Source organism: Benincasa hispida, chromosome 9, assembly GCF_027475165.1.
Source record: "Benincasa hispida cultivar pf3 chromosome 9, pf3_genome.v1.1, whole genome shotgun sequence".
In the NCBI taxonomy this organism is placed as follows: Eukaryota; Viridiplantae; Streptophyta; class Magnoliopsida; order Cucurbitales; family Cucurbitaceae; genus Benincasa; species Benincasa hispida.
In genome coordinates, this window is record NC_143486.1 from 30,359,767 (window position 1) to 30,376,134 (window position 16,368).

At 33.2% G+C, this 16,368-nt stretch overlaps 1 protein-coding gene across 2 annotated transcripts; it reads right to left on the minus strand.

The window, feature by feature from the left end:
- Positions 1 to 6,672: 6,672 nt before the first annotated feature.
- LOC120086896 (Polynucleotidyl transferase, ribonuclease H-like superfamily protein) lies at positions 6,673 to 15,914 on the minus strand. 2 transcript variants are annotated; one of them, XM_039043711.2, is made up of 8 exons: positions 15,465 to 15,913; positions 14,936 to 15,066; positions 12,706 to 12,897; positions 11,057 to 11,169; positions 9,444 to 9,560; positions 8,972 to 9,086; positions 8,660 to 8,875; positions 6,673 to 7,542 (listed from the first exon to the last, which is right to left on the minus strand). In XM_039043711.2, the coding sequence occupies exons 1-8, from the start codon at positions 15,779 to 15,781 to the stop codon at positions 6,887 to 6,889; spliced, it is 1,857 nt and encodes a 618-aa protein (XP_038899639.1). In that variant the 5' UTR covers positions 15,782 to 15,913; the 3' UTR covers positions 6,673 to 6,886. The 2 variants fall into 2 exon arrangements, with proteins under 2 accessions (XP_038899639.1, XP_038899638.1); XM_039043710.2 differs by having other exon boundaries at positions 8,660 to 9,086; positions 15,465 to 15,914.
- Between the last annotated feature and the right edge of the window lie 454 nt (positions 15,915 to 16,368).

Here is a 16,368-nt window from a genome sequence, read left to right on the forward strand (position 1 = left end):
AGTTGGACTCAATCCAAACATAGCTCACAAAAATGTATGCCATAGTTTCAAGAACCTTGACCTTAAAGCATCTAGAGATGTCATATCCTAATGCACATGACCAAATGATCACAATGCACCCAAGTTTTTTATTTTTATTTTTGAAAATCAAGCCTATGAAATTTCTTCATTTGTTATTTACTTATCACCAATGGTTTAAAAAAACTAAGGTAAATTTTGATAACTAAAAAAGTAAGTTTTAAAAAGTTGTTTTTGTTTTTGTAATTTGACTAAGAATTCAATGTTAAATTATTGTAAGAAATGAAAATGAAATAGATTTAATTTTCAAAAACAAAAACAAAAAATTAAATGATTATTAAATGGGGTTAAAAAATTAGAATAGAAATAGTTCCGTCACTTTACTCCGTTACTGAACCCTTAAAAAAAATCAAAATTACCATAATACCCCCATAGATATCTCTCGAATGCAAAAGGAAAAACCCTAATTCCCCAGCCTCACTCTCCTATATAACAAATTAATCGTAACTTCTCCACTCGATAGTTCCTTCAGCCTCCCTTCAATTTCAATTTTTCTTCCAAAATTTCTTATGCTCATCGAATAATTTCCTTCTACTCCGATCTTATTATGAATCTCAATGTATGAAGGATTCGCAGTGGAAAAAAATCCAAATCGAAAAGCAAGTTCAGCTTCTTGATTGGATCGGTCCATCGATCCAGCCAAAATTTTACTCAAAACCTTGCGATATTGAATTCTCCAGCATCACTCGTCTGAGATTCCTGCCTTTTGGATTCTCAGGCCCTTCTAATTGCTGGTACATTTTCGATTTTCCACTGGTTCTTCTGTTTTTTGTTATTTTTGGTACAAATCGTTCGGTTTCTTGTTCGATTTTTGGCGTTGGAAGTTCGGTTTTTTATTTAAGTGGATGAAGCAAACGCACTCTGTCCCAGAACTGATATTCATCAACTCAATGTTTTGTGGCAATTTCTTCGTTTGCGAAATGAAATCGATTCTTCCGACTAACTCGCCGGAGTGATCTCTCTTGTTTAATGGTCATTATTGGCACATGGTTGGCTTACATTTTTTTTTTCTTTTTGATATTCTGATTAGATTTCTACTGTGATTTTCAATTTTTTTGTTCATAACCTTTGATTTTCAAATTCATTTCATCTGGTATATTTTGTTGTCAACGGTATAAATTGATTTTGTTTTTCTTAAAATTATCTAGTGAATTTTTCTCATTTTTTTTACTAAAGAAAATCAAATTTTATTCAACACGATGACAACTGTTGCTTTTTTTAAACTTCATTTTGTATGAACAAGTGACAACTTGGAAGTGCTCAAAAGAAATCCCTCTCATAAATCATCAAGCGAGAGTTCAATGGATCGAATTATATCAATGGATTCAATTACAAGTTTAGTTTGTGTTTGATTGATTCTTGAAATTTCTGATTATCATTTTGGTCTCATACATCAAATTTTCTTCCATTTTAGTTCTTATATTTTTAATTGTACAAAATTTTCCTTCAAAGTTAGGGATCAAAGAGAAATAAACCAAAATTAGAAACACTACAATTGAAATAAAAAACACCCTTCAATTTTGCCAAAACAAAGAAATTTCACTTTAAAGTTTTAGCTCACAAAGAAGGAGAGAGTGGCCAATTTGATTAGAAGGTATGGATCACAAGCTTTTCTAAAGAGTCAATAACCCTCAAGAGCAACATTGTTGTCAAAATTTTCTTAGAGAATATGTATTTATTCAAAGGAAAAGAAAGAAAAGAAAGCAAACTCAAGAACTCATGAACAAGAGTACTTCTTGTGAATTGCACCAATGAATTAAGAAGTTAAACCTAAAATATATATGAAATTTGGACTTCCCCAAAGGAGATGGGTAGGTTTTTCTAAATAGAATATAGAAAAAAAGAATTTACCTCCAAACTTTTGGGGTGTATTAATTATAAATTTTCTCTAATAACTTCAACATGGATTTATTTTCAATTTAGAGTGAAATAGTAATGGGTTAACAAATATCACTATAATCAAATTAGGGTTTCTTGACATTTAAAAATGGTTGTAATTAAAATTCATGATAGTTATTATGTCATTGTTGTATCTTTGTATAGTAATGAGTATTAATGATGGTTTTGAAAAATGTTGTTATTGATAAGTAATTGTCAATAATGAATAATTATTGACAATTATAAATTGTCAATCTCAAGGTTACTTTTAAAAATTATAATTTGTCATCAATTGACTAGAAATTGCCTAATTGTTGTGTTATGAGTATTGATAACAGTTATGAAATGGTAGAGATTTGCATTTAGTTAGGTGGGAGATCATCCATGAAGGCTTGTTTAGAAGAGTGTGGTTATACAATAAAGCCTTGTTGGCCAAATGGTTGTGTCATATCTCTTTCAAACCCAATTCCTTTTGATGTAAGAATATTGTTAGCAAATATAGCTCTCATTTTGAGTGGTTGGCTGGGGGATTAATGGCATGCATTCAAAGAGCTCCTGGCTTTTGTTGAGTTAGTTCATTGTGTGGTGGGGGAGGGGAAGGATATCTATTCTTGAGAGGATCCCTCAGTGGGAGAGGCCTCTTTGTGCCTTATTTCCTAGATTTTTTCATTTGTCAACCCCCAAAAATCACTTTGTTGTCGATTTTCTTGTGTGGTCCTGGGGTTCTTTGTTTTCGTTTGGGTTTTGTCACCCTCTTTCCTATAAGGAGAAGTTGAGGTGGCTTCTCTTCTTTCATTGCCTAAAGGTCACTCATTTAAGTGTGGGAGAAGGGGTATGAGAGTATGAAGACCCAAGAAGCTTCCCTTACTTATTGGGTTGTTCTCTTATATTCTCCATTCAAAGACAAAAGAAGATCTGGTGTTGTAAGTTCGTTAATTCTATTTGGAAGCATTTTCTTTAGATGTTTGGCTATTCATTCGTTTGCCAAAGGGACGTTAGTGCTATAATCAAGAAGTTCTTCTTCCATTTGCCTCGTAGAGAGAGGGTCATTTTTTATGATCAACTAGGGTGTGTGCTATCACACTCCTAGGTTTACCCTTTTTACTTAAAAGGAGGTGTGAAGATATCTTGACTTGTTTTGTCCACAAGTTATAAAACCAAGTAAACAACTTAACTTGGAAATTAATTGACTCAAACTTTATAGTTCGTATAATTTGTTTGCAAACTCCAAACCCAACTTCGGAAGACTAATCCTATGGTGTGGCAGACCTCGTCCTTATGTGGCACTTAGAACTTAACTCTTATCATTACCTAGACGACAAAATATTTGGAAAACGTGAGTTGGGAAGTCTTTTATGAAATAATTTTTAATGTAAACCAACTAAAGAATACAAAAAATATCCAAATAAGTTCCAAAACACAAACATCAATAGATACACGATAGTAACATCAACAGGTGAACATTAGTAAGGCATGATCACAAATAAACCCAAGAGTAAAATCTACACAAACCACATCCAAGTTTCGAAAACCATAAACCTTGTACCTGAAACCTTTGTTGAGGTAGAGCAAGCTCAATACACCCAATGTCGAAAACCTCCCTTGAGGAGAAGTACCAATCTCGAATGCATGGAGAGGTAGAATGGAAGCATAAAATGATATCCTTGGACAATATCTTGGCACATGAGAGGTTAACAAGTACGGAACATCTACCTTGAGGAGAGTTGCACCAAGCAATCTTAGGAAAAGCACTGGGACGCATACCTTGAGAAGTATGAGAGCACTTGGACGCATAGTTTAAAAACTTAGCCAAATTTTCAATCCAATATACTATGCTTCCAACTTGGCATTCTGACCTTTCTCCACCCACACTTAGGCAAATTCTCCATCCTAGTCAACCATGTGTAAAAGTAACTCTTGTTAGGCGTAAAATCCTTGGCCAATTGTCAACCCTCAAGATTCCAACCCTAGTCTTCTCTCATGTGTCCAACCAAGTTCTCTTAATACTAGATGCATCCAAGGGGTATCCATTTGTTCTAGCATGCATTCATTGTGTCATTCCTTGGCCCAATTATGGGCCCAACCATGCTTCCAATCTTAGGATGATGAGTTGATATTGTCCATGCTTCCAACAAAGATCAAATCCAACATGAAATTATCTTATTCACACTATGTGTCCAACCTAACCTCTTCTACTAATATTTAACCAATTTTTACTCCTCCTCTTCTAGTCCAACACATGATTTAAACACTTAGTCAAATTGTAACTCCTATATACTATGCTTCCAACTCTTGCATTCCAACATTTCCTATTAATACTTAAACAATCAAAATTTCAGTTTGAGTTTCCAACTGAGTATTCTTAACTCAAATGATTTTTTTTTTTTTTTTTTTTTTTTTTTTTTTTTTTTTAATCTTTAAACTTAAGTGGAGGGAAAAGAAATTGAGGGGCTACATGTGCGATTTTGTGGGTCTTGTAGGGTGAGCGAAATGGTAAGATATTTAGAGGGGTGGAAAAAGACCCTAGTGAGATTTGGTCCTTTTCTAGGATCCTTTTCCCGTTTTCTTGTTATTTTGCATAGTTGGAGTCCCTTCTTGTAGAGGGAGGTACCTTTTTGTGGGTTTTGATTTTTTTTTTCTACATGAAAATTTTTTCTTAGTGAAAGTCGTAGCCTCTGTCAAAAAAGATATATTAGCATTATATATTTGAGAGTTATAATTGCAATAATTTTCCTTTTTCAAACCTCAAATATAATAAACGCAATTATTTCACGGTTATGTCCTAATAAACATGCATGTAGGAATTAAGGACCTATTTCGTTTCCTATTTCTTGTTTCTTGTTTCTTGTTTTCTACTTTTTAAGAACTAGAAATATGAATATGTTTTATGACTATTCTTGTTTCATGTTTCTTGAAAAAAGAAAACATAAACATATTTAATGTCGATTTCTTGTTTCTTGTTTTGTTTTCTTTTTTGTAATAATATAATATAAAAAAGATATGTCGTACATTAAATATCGAAACAAAAACTATCAAAAGTTTATACGATCTAATACAAATAAGTCTCAATGCAAATCTAAAAACAATAACAAAAAATTTTCAATTGTTGTCTAAATTTGATCGACAATGTTATCTCTCACTCTAGCTATTTAAATTATTTCGATTAAAAATAATATCAATGTCTTAAATTATTTCAACTCACATCTAACTCAATTATACAACTATGCAAACTGTATAGCAAACTCTGCTTATCTTCAACGATTATTCAATCTAATGTAATCGTGAATCATGCAAGATACTATTAGTGTAGTTTTTGCGTGTTAAGTGGGTAAGGAGACATTTGTTAATAATATTTGATTGAGTTTGTAATAAAAAGACGTATTAATGTGAAACGATTTATATGTTGTAAAATTGTAACTAGTTTTAAATGCAATAAAAATAAAAATAAAAATAATATACAAACCTGCCTATTGCAAAATTTAGAATTTGAAAGTAAAAAAAATAATAATAATGATGATTTACATACTAAAATTTTGAAACTTCAAAAAAAAATAATATTGATCAAGAGAATTTTAAAAAAAATAAAAATAAATTAATATATAAATTAAAAATTAAGAAAGACAAATAAAAAAAAAAAAAAAAAACAAATGCCTTCCATAGTCGAAGTCACGACCCAATAAAGTATAATGCAATTCAAAGGCACCTCCTTCCAATCGGCCATATGTAGGAGTGTACAATGTACATAGGTTGCGTTGAAGATGTTTTGTTGGATCAACTCAAAAATTCTTCCAACTCACTCAATATTTTGTGGAAATTTCTTCTTTTGTGAAATGAAATTCATCCTTCCGACTAACTCGTCGAATGATCTCTCTTGTTTAATGGTCATTATTGGCACATGATTGGCTTACATTTTTTTTATTTTTTATTTTTGGTTCTTTCTGATATTCTAATTAGATTGCTACTGTGAATCTCATTGAACTTTCTTCCATATAATTCTTTTTGTTCATAATCCCTAATTTTCAAACTCCTTTCATCTGGTATATTTTGTCAACAGTATAAATTAATTTTGTTTTTCTTAAAATTATTTAGTGAATTTTTCTTTTTGTCATTTTTTTTCCTAATGAAAATCAAATTTTATTCAACACGATGGCAACTTTTGTTTTATATGAATGAATGACAACTTTAGTCCGAGTCTCCCACCAAAATTCACCTTTTTTAAAAAAAAAAAATAATTTGATATATTCATATATAATTTTTAATTTTAAGAATAAATTACGGTCAAGATTACCTTTTTAATCCTCAAAGTTAACGCTTTCTACTACACAAGAGAGATGAGAATTGCACTGTGAAATTCTCATATTTTCATTATGAAGGATCACCCTTATGTATATAGAGATATCCCTAATTTAGGAATCCGCAAAAGAATAAAATAATACTTTTACTAAATGGGCAGGATTGGGCTAACTTTAACAAATAAAATTCCTTTCCTTCAATTCATTTCTCAAACTTTTAGTCTGTCTCTTTTAAAACTTAATGACCAAACAGACATCGACCAAAAGTATATTTTACCAAACAATAGTCTAAATTGATATACTTACCAAAGTTCAACTTTTAGAAGTTTAAATTGCTTAGTATAAATTGATATTTTCCTCTATATAACTTGAACTCATCCTCCGATTCATGAATCTGGTGATGTAAGTTGATTAAAGCCACAAGTTATTTTATTGCCCTAAAATAGGCAACAGTATGTATAATATAATGGAAAGAAAAATATTCCATCTTCATAAACTTAAGACTTACTCTCTCAGGAATGGACCAAAACTTCAAGGTATATCATGGGTGCCAAATATCAGTTAGAAAATAGGAAGAATCACTCCAATATTCCCTAAACTATCTGAATTTTGGCAACCTAATCATGTCTACAATGGTTTCAAAGATCATTCAAATAAATCAAAGAATCATTAGAGTAATTGATGTCTAACCGCACGGTTTCGGGTTCAGCTTCCAAAATGGAATGATGTTCTTCTAACATGGCTCTCTCCAAGGACTCGGCTAAATCTGCTTCCCATAAATCCAATCTACAGACTCTCTTATAAGTTTCATAACCTGCTGCTCTTAGCCCTTCTGATACCATCTCTCTTAAAGATCCCACTATGCCATCACTATTTATTGCATCAAGGAAGGTCTCGGATAATCCCGGTTGCCAGAAAACAACAATGGCGCATTTCTTGTCCACAAACCGAACATCAAACTCTTCACAGAAAACTTCATGGGAACCTTCAAGTGCAGTTTTCAGCAACCGAGCAGTCATCCCATCTCTAAATCCCCACAAGAAAATCAAATGCCTACAGCTAACTTTTATAGCATTCTTTGCCCAGATCTTAATGTTCTCGTCCTCAGGTTTGTGGTGGTAAGGGGAGAATGAAGAAGAAACATTTGCACACTCATCGAGCATTGAGGCCAAACGCTTGTTGTTGTTGGATTGGACACCATCGAGATCAATTTTAAGTACAGAGCAGACTTTTGCAAACAAATGGCATAACCATATAGCATTATGCCCATGAAACTTGTGATCATTTCCTGTAGCTGCAATAGAACATTCAAAAGTTAGCAGAAAGCTTTTTTAGTCTAGGGACCATGATGGTGATCAGTGCTCTTAGAGATGCAGGGCTTGTAAAAGTGCAAAAGTTCAATGGAGCCTAGATGCACAACAAAATAGCGAGACTTACGTGGATACTCAATAAGTGACAAACACAACTAATTCACTGACAAAGTAAAAAGGGATGTAATGAAAAAAGATTTTTTTTTTTTTTTTTTTTTTGGCATATTACTTCTGTAAAACGAAATAGATGGAACCTATTTTCACTGATTGGTAAGACAAAAGACAATCTAAAAGAACCAAGGCCTAACAAAAGACTTAGTAATGTCGATCTGTAAAGAAACGGGTGTAAACATACAAAATGCAAATCACAAATTTAGTCCAGTCCGAACTTTCAAAATACAAATTTAATTCCTAAACTTTGATAGTTTGATACATTTTTGTTAACTTATCTTTTGACAGTTTAATGTTCCATAAGATTTAAAATTCAAATTTATTTATAATAGATCAGTTAGCTTTTAAAGACTTTAAATTTGTTAGGAACCTCTTAGACATGAGATTGAAAGTTCAAAGACCTATTACATATAAAATTGAAAGTTTAAGAGCCTATTATACACTTTTGAAAGCTTAGAGACCAAATAAAAATAATATTCAAAGTTCAGAGATTAAATTTGTAATTTAACGAGAAAAAAATGTCTTCAGTACTTGATCGAGTGAAAGCACTTAACTTAGGCACACCCGTGCCCATGTCCTTGTCAACATACGTTTATTAAAACAACGTAGGTAGATTTAAGGCTGTCTCTCTCTCATTCTCACAAACACTCAGTGAAGAAGTGTTTTCCACTGTATCAGAAAGTACATATTTGGAATGATTTTGAAATTGTTAAAATCACTCTTGTCAGAGTAAAAATCACTCCAAAACACGCTTTTAATCACTCAAATCAATTTAACATTTAATTTTACACTTTTCAATGCAATTTTCATATCATCAAAACTGATTTTGAATGATTAAAAACACGTTTTATAGTGATTTTAAAAGCGACAAGTAATTTTAACCATTTCAAAATCACTCTCAAACATAAGAAGTTGGAAAAGCTGTCAAACCTTCAACAGGGATATCCAAATCAACAGGTGCATAATAATGATTCTTCAAGTAAGAAAGAGCTGAAGTTATACTGGTTGGCTTATTAAGGCCACCAATCTTGCTCATCAAATGCTTTACATCAAGCACTCGTGGGAAAACCAAATGCAAGGAGGATGCAAACTCATCTATATTAGTGGGCAGAGGAGCAAGGAATTTAGAATGAATAAATGTAAAATCTGCATCCAAAACAAAAGCATTAGAACAAAAATTAGAGAACAAAAGAAAAACAAAGAAAAGAAAACAACCAAAAATAAAGAATATGAGGTAAACACCATTAAGAGAACTGTAGGAGATAATAGGTTTCTGTGAAGCAGAAATCATTTCTATCACCTCTCGAAAACCACGAATTTTCTTGTTCTCTTCCTCTTCAAGATTTTGAAGCTCCTTCTGAACAGTGAACAAAAAAAAATTTACAAGTTTTACAGAGCTGGATGACACATTCTAGCAAATCCATCTAAAATTTTGCTTTATACAGTTAACCCATCAGTCTAATACATGGAACCATAACTCTCAATTTTTGGAAGTTAAAACCTTATTCCCATTCTGTACCATATCTTCATCTTTGTTCTATAAAAAAAATAAATAAATTTAAGACATACATATTTTTAGTTATGCCAATGCATAGGTCAGTTGAAAATGATGAGAGGATCAACTGAAGCACATGAACTTCTACAAAGAGCTAGCAAAAGAATCGATAGTTTAGGAACTTAGAATGTGGAAATCCAGTGAAATATATACTGGTACCTCAAGCAGAATCTTGTCTTCTTTTGAGCTTGTCAAAATGGCACGAATTGCTCGAGTTCCTCCACTCTTCGCTGGAATCACCACAGGAACCAGGTCATCAGAAAATTCCATCAACAGCTACATAAAATACAGAAAAGAATATAAGTCAACACATATAGTCCTCCTGCAGAAAAAGCAAAATGTATAAATACATCGTTCTGCATGAAGCAAAAGTTTAGATCATTACAGTAAAAAGGATCACATTAAGAATAAATTTGAATACATATGTTCACTCTTAAATTTAGTCATTTAAGATTTTTTCCCCTGATAAGAAACATGACTTTCATTAACAGGAGATGGTCATTTCAGAATGACATTATAGTTTTTGCTTGGTACATTGTTATGTACTTAGTGTCATATTTTGTAATTTCAAAGTTCATGGGTTTTTACTCCCACTACCATCCTTGTTTCCCATTGTTTCCTCATCTCTCTCTCAGTTTTTCCCCCAATGGCTTTCTTTGGGCCATGTTGCCTTCTTTAGTGAATTATGAAAGATTGGAATTATAGGTTGAGATCTTTTTTAGCAATATCTAGGGAATTATTAAGGGTACTATGAGTATGAGGATATTAAGAGGGTATGCGTGTCATTATATATTAATTAAGGGAGTTGGTTAGTAAAGAGTCGTTATGAAATAAATAGAGTGGGTAAGAGGGGTTTAAGGGAGGTAGAATTTTGGAGGTTAATTTTCGAAGAGTCCAAACCTTGGGTATTGTAATTTTCCTTTAATACTTGCTATTTCAATCAATTTCTATTACGTGACAATGTTTCAGAATAATGAGACTTAGGTTTTAGTTGATTCAACTTGCAAAATGTGGGGATATAAATTGATTTCTTCCCAATAACTAAGTAACCAACCAAAACAAGTCATAGTACATACTTGATAATGATATTACATCAACTTAATCCTTTAATTGTGATAGTTATATCTATTTACTCCCTAGACTATAAATAGAGTTGTAATTAGCTTTGAACAATGTAATCCTATTGTATCAACATGGTTTAGTTAGCATGACATAGCAGACAAAAGATAAGCGGTGACAGCTTGACAAAATAGGGTGGCATGGTCTACAAAAAAAAAAATTGATATATTGCTTTGAAAATGCCATGTAGCAAGTGTCACCTTTTTTTTGGACCATGACCAACTATCCACTTTTTTCAATTGTTATCCATCATATCATATCAAATCAGCCAATTTTTATCTGGTACCAGTATTAATAGCAAAAATTAAATAGAATAACAATTAAAGTTCATGGATGCAATGGAAACTATTTAAGCCAAGTCATTAAATAGACAACCATAAACGTCCATGTATTAATCAGTAATTTTTACCTTAAATTACGTTAACATACATGATAAGCTATTTTATTTAAACAATGTGTAATATATATGTAAAGTTACTAAAAATAACAACATAAATAAAAAAGATCAAAGATGTATAATTCTTAATTACGATATGGGTTTGCTCAGGAAAGGGATATTTCTGGAAATGTACAATGTACAAGATAATATAGTATAGTTTAAAAACATGCAATACACATGTTGAATCACTCATAAGTTGAAAAGATCAAGTTACCTCTAATACAAGTATAACTTGTCGTTCACTACAAACATCTATAGTCATAGATGGCCTTGATCCATACTGCTCCCTACCAGGGATGAGCTTTTCCAACAAACTTAGCAGCCCGTCTAAATTACGGAAACATTACCTTTACTATTTCAGGAAACAAAGAAATAAAAGTGGTTAAAAAAACACTTTAGTTCTTTGACTTTCATAAAGTAACAATTTTGTCTGAGCTTGAATTTGTAACAATTTAATGGAAATTTGTCAGAAATAACCTCCTCAAGTTTTTATCTTTCAAAACTAGCACCTTTTTTGAAAACTCGTTACAGTAATTTTTCTCAATCCATCTCGCCCGAAATCGACCACCGAGATTTACATAAAAATTTAACTTTTCTAACTTACCGATTGCTTTGGGCTTTCCCGGTAAAATCCAAGGTAGTTAACATCGAGATTCTATCAATTTTTCTAAATATTATGTAATTTTTCCAAATTTTATATCAAATATTACCTATTTTTCAAATCTTTCAGCCCAAAGATCAAATTTTGCTAAAAATTAAGATAGATTTGGGAGATCTCGATGTATCTCGGGCAAACTTAACACCGAATTCTATATTTTGGGTTTTCTCAGTGAAATCTTGAGTAGATTAACACCGAGATTCTTTATATTTTCCCAAATCTTAATTTTTTATTTGCAAAATTTGATCTAAAATATAAAAAATCACAATGCACTTGATCCATTTAAAAAATTGTAACCGGTAAATTCATTTGTAAATTTATATATTCATATAATTGTGAAAATAGAAATTAGGGCAAAATTTTGAAAATTATGTAAAAACATGATATAAGATATGGTAAAAATAATCTAGTTTGGAGAAAATTTGAAAAAATATAAGATTTGGTATAAGTTTTGGAAAGATTATATAATATTTGGAAAAATTAGTAGAATCTCGATATTAACACTACCCAAGATTTCACCGATAAAGCCCAAAACAATCTATAAGTTAGAAAAAGTTAATTTTTTAACTAAATCTCGATGGTCGACCTCGCTGGAGATTGACTGAGAAAAACTAATTTAACTATTTTTCAAAAAAGGGTATTAATTTTGAAAAGTGAAAAGTTGATAGTGTTACTTCTGACAATTTCCACAATTTAATCCACGTTCTTTCAAATTTGTAATAATTTAGTCCTTGAATTTTATTACGTAACAATTTAATCCTTATACTTTCAAATTTATAACAAATTAATCCCTATTGTGAAAATCTCATCAAAATTAAGTGCCAACTTTTATTACATAGGATTACTCTTTGTAGTTTATAAACACATTTGGTCCCCAGTCAATTTAATGATTTGCATAGCAAATAAATCTAATTTAATTTTAACAATATTTTTCATGATAGGAACTAAATAGTTGCAAATTTTAAAGTACAATACAAGGACTAAATTGTTATAGCCTAAAGTCAAGGACTAAGTTCTTACAAGTTTGAAAGTATAGGGATTAAATCATTACAAACTAAAGTTCAGAGCCAAAATTGTTAATCTAATAAAAGTTCAAGGACCAAAAGTGTTCTTTAACCTAAATAGTTTAAAAAACGAGAGAGCAAAACGAAAAGAAAAAACCACGACGAAATTGTTTTATAAAGCAAGATTAAGTCAAAACTTACCACTTTTTTTTGAGCTTGAATTACATGCATCTTTCCAGTTCTTTACACGTGATTTAACCCGTTGAACAAAAATGGAATCGGCAACTGACGGTTTAGAAGAAGATTTCGCAACATTAGTATTAGATGTTAGAGTTGGACAGCCCATTCGAACTTTTGCTATGAACTCTTGAGCTCTAGATAAGTATGATATGCCTGAAACCAAAAAGAGGGAAAAGACTATTAGAAGTCAAAGGCGAACATCTATTCGTGGAAGAAGTGCTGTTATAGGGAAAAGACTATTAGAAGTCAAACTACAATATAGATGATAGATTCAGCATACAGATAAACAATATTCAAGTTTATTTTTCCCAAAAATCAAGCGACAAAACAACCAGAAAGCAATAAATAATATTTGGGTTGATAAAAATTACATGAAACAAAAAGATCTTAAGCAATCCACCAACAAAAAATTGGAAGACTGGCGTTCAAATGTATAAATACTATATGAGCCATATGAATCTCAAAACAAGATGATTTGTAGGGAGAGTTGGGTGGCATTTTCAGCATCTGTGATTGTAATCCTAGCTGATCTTTAGTTGGGAATTTTGATGTTGAGAGTTTTGCCCGAAGAAATCTTTGAGATTGAGAAGTCAATCAACTGGACGGATGCAAGCCTACCAAAAGTTTCTTGAGAAGTATAGTCTTTTTTATCCTCCCCTCATGATGTCAAATTACTCTATCTAATTTGTGTACTAATCTCCCTTTTTTCTGGAAACGAAAACAAGGCTTTTTCATTGAATTGATGAAATAAGTCTAATGCTCAAAGTACAATGTAACAACTAAGGAAAAAAGAAAATACAACATAGAAATCGGAGCAGCAAGAACAAAATAAAAGATAAAAGAGACCAATCCTTAAACAACAATGTTTTTAAATGCCCAAGGCGCCTTAAGGCACAATGGCTCTCTGGAACCTAGGCGCAAGGCGCACAAAAAAGTGCAGGCTTTTTTTTGTGAGGCGCACTATATATAAAAATATTACATTAAAAAGAGAGTATAATTGAAGTGGAAATATGGAAAAAAGGGACCCAAAATACAAGAAAATTTGCATTTAGGTTTGGTAAACTTGATCCTTTTAGTTAATAAAGAAGGAAAATCCTTAATTAATACTATTTTTTAAAAATAATTGAAAAGCCCCAAAGTGCAAGGCTTTGATCCTTGGGGCTTCACAAAAGGCGCGCGCCTAAGGCGTGTCTTATTTTGTGAGCCTTGCTTTTCCAAGACGAGGCGCCATACCTGCGCCTTGGGCCTAGGCGCGCGCCCAAGAGGGCTTTTTAAAACACTGTTAAACAACACCCAATAAACAGACGAGCATTCCTCTAGCAAAGTACAAGACATGAAGCTTGAGCGTCATAAAGATTTGAAAGCAGAGGAGACTTGAGAAGGAACTCATAACCCGTTTCTAGTCAGCTAGATATGTTTTTGCTCATAAAGGGCAGACAAAATATTTTGGGGATATCAAGCCATTGGATTCCCATGGATGAATCTGACCAACAACAGGTCGTTTTGTAAGTCAGATATAAGACGGAGTCCTTGTCATTTCATATTTGGAAATGTGTGATTAAAGAAACCTTCTTTCAAGTCTTCCTACCTCGACTAATAGTCAGATGATATGGTTGGGAGATGGGAGGCATTTAGGTTTACAATAAGATTGAAGTCCCTAAAGTTCAAGCCTAAAGGATGGAACCTGAGGGTCTTCAAAAGTTTTTTTTAACGAAAAACAGGAGATTACTAATAAGATAAACAATTTACATGGAGTCTGTGGGGATTTTGAGTGTGGAAGCATCGGAGGAGTTAATTAGATTGAAGGGGAATTTTGAGACTTATTCGATCAGAAGAGACGGCCCAGACACAAAAATCCAAGATAAAGTGGATTAGTGAAGGTAATCGTGAGACATCTCATTTTCATTTTAGGAGACTTAGGAACTTAATTTCTTCTCTTGCCCTATGTAATGGGAACAGAAATTCAAGGGCCAGTGGGATTGAGAATGTAATTGTGGACTGTTATCTTTCCTATGAATACCCCTCAAATTCATTCTGCGCCCTTGCTGAAACCTTGGAAGGAAGGTGGTTTAGGGATTGGAAATCCGAGTATCTGAATTCCTCCTCTATTAGTTATGGTGTCTCTCACAAATCTCAAGTCTTGTGGTCAGTGAGAGTGAGACAGAAGTAAATTGTCCAAAATAAGGCTTACCATCATATATGCAAGCATCAAAGTCAAAACCTTCACGAGCCATGGATGTTAGATGTGAAACTTGACATGAAAAACTGTAAGAAGGCATCCCAATGTTCAGTTCATCTCTGGGGAACAAATGAAAGTTGTACCTACACCATTGAATGAAACAGACTTTCAGCAATCAAATTTGTATCAATCACCAAATGATAAAGAGAATTCGAATTTAGACTTCCAAATGATGATGAACATGCAAACCATAAGCAAAAACCATTATCAAAATATCAGCCAGAAGCCATTGAACATCCCATTACCACCTTCCATTACAAATCATACTCATCTATGATTAACACAAAATATACTCCTCATCCCTACTCCAGATTCCAATGAAAGAATTATCGCTCAATTCTAATTTTCAAGAAGAAACCAAATTGATTGCAAGTGCAGAGAAATATTCATCAACATAAAGAAACACCCAGTTCCCAAATCCTGCCCTAGAGTACAAAACTCCAAACATCCGAACATGAAGATAAGCGGCGAAGGGACTTACGGATGGGCGATTAGCTTGGATTCCCTGACAGAGAAAGGGCAGAGAGCGAATTGAAGGATCTGAAACTTCTCAGCGGCGTATTTGGTTTTGCAATAGGCGGTATCGTAGGTGTCGAACGGCTGAAGGCGGTGCCAAGGAAAGGAAGAAGAACCCGTGTTTTGAAGAGAGAGTGCGATGAAGTCGGAGTCGGAGATGTGGTTCTTCAGCTCCCCCAAGCAGCCATGGAAGTCGGAACTGCGAACTTGCCTGACACTCCATTGACTGGTAGTAGTATAGAGGCGTCTTTGCAACTGGACAGATGAGAACCGAGACGCCATAGTTTCCCGTTAAGATCTCACTCAAAATTCATGGCGGTCTGGCGGGGAATGACGAAATGAATAACGAGCTCTCTTATATGCCGAGTGTCACAAGTAGACTCTTTCCCCACTGGTGCAAACAATAGTGGCGGCACGCAAGTGTCCACGCACCAGGCAAAGACAAAGGGGCGACTTAGGAGGACAGTGCATCCGATGCACCATGTTAAGCGGGCAAACGTATCAGGTTAAGCAACAAGAAAGAAGACAAATATCAGTGTCATCGACGGTATATCAGTGAAAAGTTCAGTAGGGGCCAAATAGACCCCGGGCCATTACCATGAAATTCAAGGTTCAGTCTCGAGTTTTGACGAGCGACTCTGGTATTAGATGCATATTGAGGAGATATACAAATACTTCGAATTTCGTGTCAATCATAGTTTAGATGAGTACTCTATGTTAGCAAGTGACTCATAGTCAAATCTCTCTACAAGGGTGTCGAAGTAATTTAGCTCATAATGTACTATGTGGGAGGTGTCAGACCCCCAAGATTCGAAAACATTTGGCATGGCAGGAGGGCCATGTCGAACAAGCGAAGAGCACCCTAGGGC

Excerpts from the sequence above, each read along its gene's own strand:
- LOC120086896 (XM_039043710.2), bottom strand. The coding sequence starts at position 15,781 with ATGGCGTCTCGGTTCTCATCTGTCCAGTTGCAAAGACGCCTCTATACT. Across the intron at positions 12,898-14,935 it reads TGATGCTTGCATATATGATG|GCATATCATACTTATCTAGA; the intron begins GTAAGCCTTATT and ends TTTTGGTTTCAG. Across the intron at positions 7,543-8,659 it reads TTTGGATATCCCTGTTGAAG|CTACAGGAAATGATCACAAG; the intron begins GTTTGACAGCTT and ends GTTCTATTGCAG.